The following is a 13,111-nucleotide window of genomic DNA, read 5'->3' as shown; positions in this document are numbered from 1 at the left end:
GGTGACATTGCCCTTGATCCCAGGCCATGCTTCTCTGTCCTCATCCCATCCCTTTTCTCAGACCTCCCATGTTCAGCTGGAGCTTATAGATTGACTACTGGACTGACCTCTAGTTTTCTGTGTGTTTCTCACCTGGGGGCTACACCATACCTATCCTGCAGAGCTCTGTGAAGAGAGACTATAGGGGAGCACCTCTTTCACTGCACTCTGTGATCGATGACCCATAGGTCACCAAGGCCTTCTCTGTGGTGCTGAGTCACTTTCTTCCCATATTCCTTAGTCTTTGTCTCCCAGTGATTCCAAGGGGACCTTCAGAGGCCTTTGCATCTATGGCTAGACAGGGCTCTGTTCTGTTATCAGACCTTAACACCAAGGAGGGAACTGTAAGACTGGGCATTTTAAATTTCACAGTCTTCCTTTTTCTTTTTTTATGGGCATAATTTATTCAGGTAGTTTTTAGGCCTTCCTCCTAAGGCCTGAAGAGAATGAGCTCTCTCTCTCTCTCTCTCTCTCTCTCTCTCTCTCTCTCTCTCTCTCTCTTTCTCTCTCTCTCTCTGTGTGTGTGTGTATGTGTGTGTTTGGTGGCTTTGGGCTTTGAACTCAGGTTCTCATGCTTGCTAGGCAGATGCTCTTACTGCTTGAGACACTCCTCCAGCCTTTTTTTTTGTGATGGGTTTTTTCGAGATCAGGTCTCTCAAACTGTTTGCCCAGGGCTAGCCTTGAACTGTGATCCTCCTGATCTCCGCCTCCTGAGTAGCTGGTATTACAGGTGTGAGCCACTGGTGCCTGGTGAGATCTATAATATTTAAATCTTTCCTTCTTTCCTACCATTTGCCCTCTGACAACCTTCCTTCCCGTGAAATAAATTCTTTTTTTTTTTTGTGGAAAATTTGAATCACATGCAAAAGAGGACAGATTATATAATGAACCTGTAAGCACCAGCTTTGGCAACTATCAACACTTGGGTGTCTCAAACCATTTGTACCCCCACCTACCCATCCTTAATTATTTTGAAACGAATATTAGACATTATTTCACCCATAAATATTTTAGTATATATTTCTAAAAGAAAGCTTTGTAAAATCATAACACTTCTGTCATCATCCCTAATGATTCTTTAATAGCATCAATATTCAACTGTACAATAATTACATTTCTTTGAATATCTCAAAATCTTTTTAAAGAAAAATTTTATTACGATCTATGACAGATCTCTTTCATTTCTTTCCATCTGTAAGTGTTTCTTCCATCTCTGTTTTTTTTTTTTCCTTGCAGTTTATTTATTGAAGAAGATGGATTTTTGGCTTTTACTTTAGTTTCTCTTAGTGTGGGTTTTGCTAATCGTATCCTCACAGTATTGTTTACTATGTTCCTCCATCCATTGTTTTTCCTGTAAGTTGGTAGTATGTCCAGAGACTTGTTCAGGATTTAAAATCTCATTTTTGGCAGGCATATTTCCTAGGTGTGGTGGTGGGAACTTCTTTCAGGAAGCACATAGTTTTTAGTTGTCTGATTATTTCAGAGGGCTTAGGCCTTTTAATGTTTACCTTTGGCCCAGGTGGTGGCCACCTGGAAAGTAGGAACAGAGTGTACAGGCTCCCAGAGTTCTTTCTCTTTGAAAGTCAGATTGTGGTGGGTCTGTTATTTTCTCCAGTCCTGAAATATGCACTTTTGACACTCGTTCTTCTGGTGTGTGGAAGATGAATCAACATGGATTTGATCTAGAATGCTGTATACGTTGTTTTTCTTTGTCATAAAAGACCCTTTCACCACAGAAACATTGAGTAAGGAGAGACCCAGGTGTTTTGCAAGCTGTTTTTACATTTCAGAGAATTTTTTGGTTTTGAATAAAACTAGCTACAGTTGCTGAAGTTCTCCATTGTGCCTTTTCCTTTAATTTGTAAGGAAATTCTTTTCTCATTTTAGGATCTCATTTTGCCCAACGGTGGCACTCCAGCAGGCACTTCAAGTCCAGCTTCTTCGTCCTCCCTTCTGAACAGACTGCAACTAGATGATGACATCGATGGTGAGACCAGAGATCTCTTCGTCACCGTTGATGATCCCAAGAAGCATGTCTGTACAATGGAGACCTACATCACCTACAGGATCACCACCAAAGTAGGTCCTTGGATTTACAATGTCTGGTAGAATGCTCTCGGAGAGTTGGGGTGCTTCCTCCACGATGCTTGCCTTTGCTTTCTTCCACCCTCTGGTCACCTTTATTGTAGTTATGTATAATATGGCTTTTGGAGGGAATGGTTGTATTAAAATTCAAAGGTTGTAATAGGTTATTTTTTGGTCTTAAAATGAGAGAGAGACTATAACTAAAGTCTTGTAACTAAAACATTGAATCCCCATACTTTGGTTTGTTTTCTATGGTGAGATACTATTTAATGTGTTCATGTCACATTACTATTGAGATTTATGAATCACCATATAACCCTAAGTCTCTGTGCTGAGATCCTGAATATAATGTGGCTTAATTGGGGTTGATGGCAGGGGACAGGAATAAGGACTGAAACTGGTATCCCATGGCTTTCTGCTCTGTCCTGGGCAGGTAATGGGGAGGGTGCTGAGATTTGATTAGTCAGCTTCCACACCAGTTCTAAGAGGTCTGTCTTTTAGCAATAATTTTGTAGACGAGGAACCTGAAACAAAAGGTTTGAGTAACTTGTTCTAGGTTACAAAATTGATAACCAGGATTCTAACTTGAATTTGTAGGACTATATAAAGTTCATACTCTCTAAGTAATGCAACTAATAAAAGAATAAATTAATAAATATATTTTTTTGCTGGGTATAGAATCCAAGGCATTGTGGCTGCTAGGCAAGTGTTCTACCACTGACCTACACCTCCAGCACTTTGTTGTTGCTTTGTGCTTTTGAAATTGTTTTTCACATATTTAAAATGGCACAAACAGAAGTCGGTAATCATGCCTGTAACCCTAGCCACTCTGGAGGTGGTAATCAGGAGGATCATCATGGTTCGAGGCAGGCTTGGGGAGGTTGGGGGGAGGGGCGCGGATAAAGTTAACAAGACCCTGTCTCAACCAATTAAAAAATAAAAAATCTGGGTGTGCTAGTGTGCACCTGTCATCCTAGTTATGCAGGAAGCAAGAATAGGAAGATCATGGTCTAGGCTGGCCCAGACACAAATACAAGGTTCTATTAAAAAAATAGCTAAAAGCTGCATTGGTGGCTCACCCCTGTAATTCTAGATTCTTAAGAAGCTGAGATTGGAAGGATTGAGGTTCCAGGTCAGCCTGTGTAAAAAAGTTGTAAAACTCCATTTCAATGGAAAAAAAATCAGGTGTGGTGGCTTGTGCCTGTTATTTCAGCTACAGTGGGAAGTGTAAAATAGAAGGAACACTGTCCAGGCCAGCCTGGGCAAAAAAGTGAGACTCTATCTCTGAAATAACCAGAGCAAAAAAGGGCTGTAGATATGGCTCAGACAATAGAGATCCTGTCTTTTAAGCCAGAAGCCCTGAGTTCAAACCTTGGTACTGCCAAAAAAATAAAGAAAAAGATTAAAAAAAGATACCTAAAAGCAAAAAAGGCTGAGGGTTGTGGTTCAAGTCATGGAGTGCCTTCATAGTACGTGTAAGGTCCTAAGTTCAAACCCCAGTACTGCCAATAAATAAATAAATACAAAATGCAATAGCACGAATAGCATTTTAGGCTTGTGGCAGGAATTCTTGACTTTGGTGGTAGTGACATTTTGGACACTTTGTTGTGGGGCTGTCCCATTGTAGGATGGCTAGCAGCTTCCCAGGTAGAGCGCATCCCCCTCCCTAGCCCCAGTTGTGACAACCAAAAACATCTCCAGACATTGCCAGATATTCGTTGGGGAACAAAATTGCTTCTTAGTTGAAAACCATGGTCTAGATTATCAACATTATTAGGGAGAAAATCTACATCAACACTTCGTATTTTAGAATTTTAAAAAGGGTTTTAGTCAGGAAACCATCCTATTTCTTGGTATTTTTCCCGAACTACCACAAATCACATAATGAAAAAGGGACTACACAGTGTCAGAAATTTTAATACAGGAAAGTGCCTTTATGGATGGTGCTAGGAAGAGCTTGGATGAACATGTCGATGCTCTCTTACTGTGCCTTTTCTCCCATTTATTATAGAAAATTATCTCATCTAAATTTTTGGGGGCACAGGGTCCTCCATCTGTCCTCAACTTGCAATGCTCCTGCCTCAGCATCTTGAGAGCTGGGGTTATACGTGTACACTACCACCCCCCATGAAAATTTAATTTTTTTATTGTGAAATTTTAGTAGTGTCTATATCCCTTTAAATTCTTCAGAAACAGAATGAAATATACTAAGATTTTGTTTCTTCATCTTTTGTTGGATGAAAATGTTATATTTTTATAATTGTACAAATAATAGAATTACATTATCATAAAAAATAAAGAAACAATCCCAATGACCAAATACAGAGTGAGAATGGAGTCTTCTGTGGTCTTCCTCACTTGGACACCCTCGTCAAGAGCACCACTGCTAAAACTTGGTGTGAGTCCTTCTGATACCTTTCCTTTTCATTTACTGTACACTTGAAAAGTTAGAAGACATCTAGATTTCTTACTTGTCCTTCCATTTGACAGTATTTTCTAAGACCGTTTCATGTCCGTATCACTATATCTAGTTTACTCTTTCAGTCTGTGCCAAATTATTTAGCAATGGTTTTACAATATCATTTTTCTGTGGATAGTTAAACCTTTCTCAGGTTTTTGACCTTACTGCCCTGTTCTTTCTGCACCTGGCTCACACTTGAACATTTGTCTGGACATGTGTGCTTCCCTGTTACCACCCTGGACAGGTACTCAGTGTTTATTACTTCCTCTGGGGCCCTAGGGTGATGTACATATGTCCAGAAATTCTTTTTATTTGTTTCTTTTCTCCTAGGGTGAACTTATTTCTTACTCTGTAGTCAGTGAAATGCAAAACTTGTTTTTCTTGAATTGGTGCTGTAAACAGCCAGGTGACAAGATGACTACCTCCCTGGCACAGCAACACTTGCCTACTGTGACATTTTTCCATTGCTACTTGATTTCTGTGGTCTGCAGTTTACACCCCTTCCTGTCCCCTACTAAAACTAATCCTGCATGACTTCTCTTAACTGACTCATTAGTTGATGCACCTGCCACAACTCACTAGTCTTTCCTAGGCCTCTTCTCTTCCTTTCCTTTCCTACCCTTTTCCCTCTGTGTTCTTATTTCTTTCCTTTCTCCTGGGATTATTTGATTTCCTGTGAGAAACTGTGAGAGGAACCTTTTCCAAGTTCCAGTCCCATTTTCACTTGACTGCAATGCCAACATCTCGATATAAACTTGTTTTTGTTAGGTTTTTTTTTTTTTTTGGCAGCACTGGGGTTTGAACTCAGGGTCTCATACTTGCTGGGCGGGTGCTCTACCACTTGAGCCACTCTGCCAGCCCTCGATATAAACTTGTAGAATTTTTACTTAACCATCTCCTCTCTTCCACTTCTGATTCCACAACAGAGTTGTCTGCTTTTCCTGTTTTTAAAAGTGACACCAGGTTTAATGTCTTGGTGCTGCTCTTGGAGTCTTCTTTCTGAGAGCTGTGTTAAGAGATAGATAGACATGCCTGGGGATGAGAGAGAGGACAGACAGGACACAGGATGAGTGGTGCATCTGCTTGCTTGGTTACCTTGAGGCGTTGACTTCCCAGTTCTAATTCAGATTCTTGATGACCAGAGCTAGACAAAGTGCAGAGCTCTGTTTACCTGAGCTAAAATGGGCTAAGGCTGAGAGCTGATGTATATAAAGAATGATCCACCAAATCTACGCCATCCACGTCTTCCCTTTGCAGTCGGGGAGGCCAGCTAGGCCTTCTCAGGGCAGGCAGCTCCAGGTTCTCTTCTTTACAAGCTCTCAGAAAGTCTTATCACAGTTAGGGTTAATTGTTGGATGCTTACCATGTACTATACTTTTTTCTTTTTGCAATAGAGACTTTAATTTTTATTTTATATAAGTAATACATAATCACTGTAGAAAAATTAGGAAATGAAAGTAAGCTAAAATAATAAAAGAGCACTTGTATGCGCAATAGCTAGAAATAATGATTGGCAACTTGCTGTGCTATTTTTCTCTATTCTTTTATAAAAATCAGCATATTGCATGTGGCCAGCTCAATGCATTGCAGATATCTTTCCAGATAGCAACACGTTCATGCCGTCATTTATAAGACTGCCATAGTCATTTCACAGTTTCAGATCTTACATTAAGGTCTTTGATCCACTTTGAACTGATACTAGTACAAGGTGAGATCTGGAACTGTGAAATTACTCCAGGAAAAAATAGGGAATACTCTGGATTATATAGGCATAGGTATTAACTTTATATAGAGCTCCAATAGCTCAGCAGTAAAGACAAAGGATTGACAAATGGGACTGCATCAAATTAGCTTCTGCACTAACCAGAATTTATAGGGAGCTCAAAAAACTAACCCCACAAAGAATCAACAACCATCTGAATAAATGGGTAAATAGGAAAATGAACTGAAGAGGCAATTTTATAAGGAAGAAGTACAACTCACCAATAAATACACGAAGAAATGCTCAGCATTTGTGCCCAGAAAGGAAATGCAAACCAAAAAGACTCACTCCAGTCAGAATGACTATCATCAATAGCACAAACAACAACAAATGCTGGTGAGGATGTGTAGCAAAGGAACTCTCCACTGTTGGTGGGAATGTAAATTAGTACAACCATTATGGAAAGCAGCATGGAGGTTCCTCAAAAAACCAAAAATAGAACCACATAGGATCCAGGGATACCACTCCTGGGTGCATACCCAAAGGAATGTGTGCCAGGATACAATAGAGCTGCCTGCACACCCACGTTTATTGCAGCACTGTTCACAATAGCCAAGCTTTGGAAACAACACAGATGCCCCATGACTGATGAATGGATTGAGAAGTTATGGTACATATACTCAGTGGAGTTTTATTGAGCCATGAAGAAGAATGAAGTTATGTTGTTTGCAGGTAAATGGATGGAACTGGAGAACATTATGTTAAGTGAAGCAAGCCAGGCTCAAAAGATCAAAGGGCATATGTTTTTTCTCAAATGTGGAAGCTAGAACTATAAGATAAATGTATACATAAATACATGTATGATCATACATACTTATATATGAGAGAACATGATTATATTAAGTGGGTCTGTCTGAGAGGACTGTTAGAGTGACATATTGAAACATTACATCTGCATATGAAGATAAAACACAGTGTATTGTAAGCTGTTGATTAATAGGGAAGCAGGGTGATAGAGAAAGAGTAATGGGGGTTAATCTGATGAAAGTACGATACACATCAGAAATACCAGGGCAAAACCCCCTTGAACTATAAATGTGCACTTTAAAAAAATGAAGGAGAGGAAGGTAAAATGGGTCCTGTCAGTGGGAAAGAGGGGGGCATAGGGAGAGGGTGAAGGAGGGTGAGTTTGATGGATGTATTTTGTATTCATGTGTGAATACCAAACAGTGAAACCTGTAAAGATTGTTCTAAGAAGGGGGGAGGCGGATAGGGAAGAACAGTGATGGGGGGGAGGTGAATCTGATTGTGATATATTGTAAGCACATATGTAAGTGTCAAAATGTATCATCCTGTATGACTATTATATGCTAATAAAAAAAAGATTACAATAGTGTTCTGTTGGATGGATGTGCCATCATTTATTTTGTGCCAAGTGCTGTAAGTATATTATTAGTTCTTCAAACAGTGAAGTAGATAGTGGTTCTGTTGTTATTTTAAAAATGAGGAAACAGACCTAGAGATATTAAGAATACTGCTTAGTGACTTGCAGCTAATATGTGGTAGGCTGGAGCTTGAGTCAGGCCTCTCTGATTCCAGAGTTGATGTCCTTAATAATACTGCCAAAAGACATGATTTCCCAGAGTGGGATCCCTCCCAGCACTGGTCCCATACAGTGTCCTGGCTGTTGACGCTGATGATGGAGTAGTAGACTTGAGGAGGAGGAAATAAGAGGCCTTCAGCTCTCTTTAGAGGCAGTCCTCTTACCTTTTACCCCATCACCTGTCAGTCATCACCAACTCTTACACTTCAGCTAATTCCTCTTTTCAGATGCCTTAATGGTCAGGATAGTCTACATGTTGCCTGGAAGTCAGCTTAGAGATAACTTCATGACGGTCAGGAAGTGGCCGTCAGATGGAAAGACAGGGTTATGGATGACCCATTAGAGCAGTTTCATTGGTGTGCAGAACCCAGTTTGCAGTGGGTTAGGATGAATGGGAGGTAAGGATGAAAAAAATGAATGTTGGTAGATCCAAAGTGAAAGCAAGAGTGAAGCACTGAACAAGAGCGCCAGCTGCAGGGGGTGTGGATTTCAGGGAGGGGAGACTTTTTGGTGTGGATGGTTTTTGGTTTTTTTTTTGGTGGGACTGGGGTTTGAATTCAGGGCTTTGTACTTGCAAAGCAGGCACTCTACCGCTTGAGCCACACCTCCAGTCCATTTTGCTTTGGTTATATTGGAGATGGGGGTTTTGCGAACTGTGATCCTCCTGATCTCAGTCTCCCAAGTAGCTTGGATTACAGATGTGAACCACTGGCACCCGGCTTGGTGCGTTTTTTTTTTTAAAGGATGAAGGAGATTTAAGTACCAAGTGGACAGTGTTGGTGGAGAAGGAGATCTTGGGCTGACAACTGGGGATCAGAGCTCCTGGGAAGGGGGTAAGGAGATAGTAGGCCAAGCCCAGGTAGAGGGATTGGCCTCCAGTAGGGATGGCACAGTTTCTTCATTGTTTCTGGAAGAAGAAGGGAAGCTTGTTTGGAAGCAGAAAGTTGAGTGGCTCTTTGCATATAGCTGCAGTTTTCTCTCTAAATAAATGATGAGACCATTCGTGAAGAGTGAAGAGGAGATGTTGAAGAGGGGTGTCGAAGAGGGGCTTCGAAGTCTTCAAAACCTTTATAAGCTTGTAAATAACTGACACTGTTGATGAAGAGAGTACTAAAAGATTGCTTGGATTCGGCTGCAGAATTTATTGTGTCACTCTGCCTGATTTTGTTTTTCTTCCAGCAGTGAGTTCACACACCCAGACCTGGTAACACAAAGGTGGGTGGTTGCATTTTTGCCCAAGTTGGATGAATGGGCAGTGGGAGGGGACATTTAGACACTGTGGTAAAGTAAATGATTGAAGAGATGGCCATGGAATTGATGCTGAATTAGGAAGGAAATAAAAGCGTGAATTAACAGAATGTCAAGAAACTTTAGGTCCTCCTAGGAGGCTGAAAGAACTGGGAGTGGGAAGTGGAAGAGCCTGAGTGAAAGATGGGGCGCTGTTTAGAGAGGGGTGTAGTCCGAAGAGCCCGTAGAATGGAAGGAAACATTGTTGGGTCAGGGGCAGGTGTGTATGGGACCACCCGTCTCAAGGGCCCTCGCGTTATGCAGGGGCTCTGGATTGGAAATTAGGAGAAAGGCCAGGGGTACCAGGAGATGAGCAGTGAGAGGCAGAGTGGGGGAGGCGTACAGCATGAGCCTCGGAAGGCCTTCCCAGGACGCTGGAGAGGCGCTGGTGCAGCATGGCGTGGAATGAGGATGTCAGCAGCAACTCCTGGCCTGGGGACTGTGGTGAGGGTTGTGGAATGTGAGAAGATGGGCAGCCCACAGCAGGACAGACGGACAGACGGACAGCAGAGGAAAGCCAGGTTTCAGAACTTGAGCGGGTTGAACAAGTACAATTCCATTGGTTATGGAATGGATGCTCCAGAGAGCTTGGTGCAGCTCTCTCTCCTCAGAAGGAGGGAAGCCCAGAGGAACATGAGGACGAATGGCCAAAGCCCAGTTTCTACCCATCATTCTCAGGTGTTCTTTTAGGGTGGCAAGGATTTGAAGCAGCATGGGATTATCATTTGATAAGGGAAGAGGTCTGCCTCCTTCCTTCCTCCCTCCCTCCCTCCCTCCCCCCCCCTCCCTCCCTCCCTCCTTCCCTCCTTCTTTCCTTTCCTCCCTTCCTTTCTCCATCTCTCTGTTAGCCACCACTATTAGAAAATAGAGGCAATGTTTTCTTCAGTATCCTGAATTTCACAGATGAAATATTTATTGATCTTCATATTTTATGAATACTTTGAGTCCTATAAGTAGGTTTCTCTCCAGTAATTCACAATGGTGTCCGTGGCCCAGTTTTAGCTACTGGGCAGTGTTGCATTGTGAGTGAGTTTTGCTAGCCTCATTCCTGGCTGTACTTTTTCCTCTCTGTCCTGTTTTTCCTTTATCTTTCTTACCTTCTAATTTATGTCATTTGATTGTATTTTACCTATCACTGTCTTTGATAGAACAAGCTGTGGTAAAAATCAGTAAAATAAATACTGGGCTCAATTGTGTGAGCATCCTTCTGTTTCGTGATGCCTTTTCCCTTATTGCCCTCCAAAGTGTCAGGCAAGTTTCTCCTTTCATATTAAATCCCCTGTGGTCCTTAAAGGAGCTATGGAAACATAAGCATCTTGTACATGTAGCTTAATAGATATTAAGTAAGTATGGTGTGAAATTTGGAAACTAAGATGAGTACAAAGAGGACAGTTTTCGTGACCAGTTCTGAATTTTCTTCTGATCTTTATCCAGATGTTAGCACAAATGAAATCGTATGTACAGTTAATTTGCTATCCTGTTGTTTTCCCTTAAAACTATATTGGATCTTTTGTCATTTAAAATGTGTTACAAATATAATTACATGGTTACTGATAACTATAGAATAACTACACCATGCTTTTCTTGGTAGTGTGCCATTGTTAGACCTTTAGGTGACTGTGATTCCTTTGCTATTTTAAATAGTGTTGCAATGCAGAGCATTACACAAATATATTGGCTAGTTCCTTGCTTGCTTCTTTGTTTTGCTCAGGCTGGCCTTAAATTCTTGGGTTCAAGCCATCTTCCACTTCAGCCTCCAAGTAGGTTGAACTATATGTGTGAGGCACCATGCCTGGCTTATTTGCTTATCTGTCTATCTATCTATCTATCATCTGTAATTTAGCAGTGGTGGGGAGTGAGCCCAAGCCCAGCCCCCTATCCCGCTTTTTTAGAGGTATGATCTTGCTATGTAGCTCAGGTTGGTCTTACACTTATCCATCCTCCTGCCTTAGCCTCCCCAGTGCTGGGATTACAGGCAGATGCCTGTTTTATTTGCCACTTAAAATTTTTTTCCAGTGGTAAATTCCTAGAAGCAGAATAACAGAGCCTAAAGACATAAAAATAAAACCATAAATGAAGGTAAGGATATAAGGAATAAACTTGCAAAAGGGGGTCCTTATTGATGACACAAAAAGTAGCTACCTTAAAGGGAAAAAATGGGTGAAATTACTACATGACAATCAAAAAATTCTGCATCCAGAAACCATTTGGAAATTATGATAGGCAAATTGCCATAAAGAGCTTATACAAAGGAAAAAGCATCACTTACAATTTGAAAAAATATGAAACAGACATTTGAAAGATTGTCCATCTGCAGTAGTCATCAGCTCAACAATAGTAAAACAAAGGTGACATATTATTTTTCAGTTAGATATCTATTAAAGATAACTAGTTCCTAAGAATATGTGGTAAGAATATAAATTGCTGGCTGGGTGTAGTGCCTCATATCTATAATCCCAGCTACTCAGGAGGAAGAGATCAGGAGGACTGTAGTTTGAGGCCAACTGGGGCAAAAAGTTAGTGAGACCACCTTAATCAATAAGCTGAGCGTGGCGGCATGCACCTGTGATCTAAGATTTGTGGGAGGTGTAGGTAGGATGATTGCAGTACAGGGTGGCCTGGGCAAAAGTGTGAGACCCTATTTGAAAAACAAACAAAAGGGCTAGTGGGTGGCTCGAGTGGCAGAGCACCTGCCTAGCAAGCGCGAGGCCCTGAGTTCAAACCCCAGTACCACATACACACACACACACACACACACACACACACAAGAATATAAATTACTTCATTTTTGAAAGCATGTCACTTAATATGTGTGTTCTTTCATCCAGCAATTCTGGCTTTAGGAATTTATTTAAAGGGAATTATCAGATAGGTGCCTAACGATGTTTGCTGCAGCACTGTTTATCTGTTGAAGAATTGGGCTGGGAATGTGGCTTAAGTGGCAGAGCAAATCCCAGTACTGCAAAAAAAAGCAGGAAAGAAAGATTGAAAATAGCTTCAGTGGGGATTTGGTTTAATTATGGAATAGCCATTAAGTGGAATGATACATGTGTTAAAATGATTTTGTAGGTCTGAACTTAATGTCTAAGATGTATTAAAGTGATACAGAAAATGAATAAATGTGCATAGAAAAATGGAAATATATAACTGTAGTATTGGTTTTGTTTATTTCTATTTAGAGAGATTATGGCCAATATTTAATTTCATTTCCTTATTTTTCCTGAAGTTTAGTATAGATGGATATGTATGTATGTATGTGTGTGTATATATATATATCTCCTGGATAAACAGAAGGAGGAAACAGCCAGTTCTTCTAATGTGAGATTGGTTGCAGCAAAACAAAACAACCAAGCACCTTGTGTTTTATCATGCTGCTTTTTTTTTTTTTTCCCCTTGCTGTACTGGGGTTTGAACTCAAGGCCTTTTGAGGCAAGAGCTCTACCACTTGAGCCATTCCTCTGGTCCTCATGCTGCTTTTTATAGTTACCAAATCTTGATTTTAAAGTTGGAGTGGAAATATTCACATAAAATATAATTTATGAAATGGAGGTGAAAGACACAATAGAGAGAAATGGTCAGCTGGTCGTGTAAGATTTCAGAAGTCACAAAGGAGAGTCCCCTGCAGTCAGTCCTGGTTCCAATGAAAATGAGCTGCTGTCACCCTTCACCTTTCAAAATCCACCTGTCACTGCCCATGGTTGCTGCCGAGTCCTCCAATGGAGCCTGTTGGGGGATCTGAGGGGTCTTGAATGTCCCTTTCGACTGTTGAGGAAACAAAGGCTTAGGGTGGCATCTGGGGATCTTGTGTGGGTGTTGTGACTGCTTGGGGCAGAGCTCTGCGCACTCTGCCTCAGGGGCAGTGTCAGGCCACCATCTGCAGTGTTCCTGTCACACAGTGCCTGCAGAGTTCATCAGCAGTGACTTGTTCTCAGGA

General features: G+C 41.2%; 1 protein-coding gene across 3 annotated transcripts in view; it reads left to right on the top strand.

The window, feature by feature from the left end:
- The window catches only part of Snx30 (sorting nexin family member 30), a 98,347-nt gene that overhangs the window by 40,934 nt on the left and 44,302 nt on the right, over positions 1 to 13,111 (top strand). For all 3 annotated transcript variants that reach the window (XM_020170841.2, XM_074051246.1, XM_074051245.1), the window contains one exon: positions 1,927 to 2,118. In XM_020170841.2, coding sequence (XP_020026430.1) covers positions 1,927 to 2,118 — 192 coding nt within the window. The remainder of the gene's footprint in view (positions 1 to 1,926; positions 2,119 to 13,111) is intronic.

Source organism: Castor canadensis, chromosome 13, assembly GCF_047511655.1.
Source record: "Castor canadensis chromosome 13, mCasCan1.hap1v2, whole genome shotgun sequence".
NCBI classification, from domain to species: domain Eukaryota; kingdom Metazoa; phylum Chordata; class Mammalia; order Rodentia; family Castoridae; genus Castor; species Castor canadensis.
This window is presented reverse-complemented; position numbering and strand designations above follow the sequence as displayed.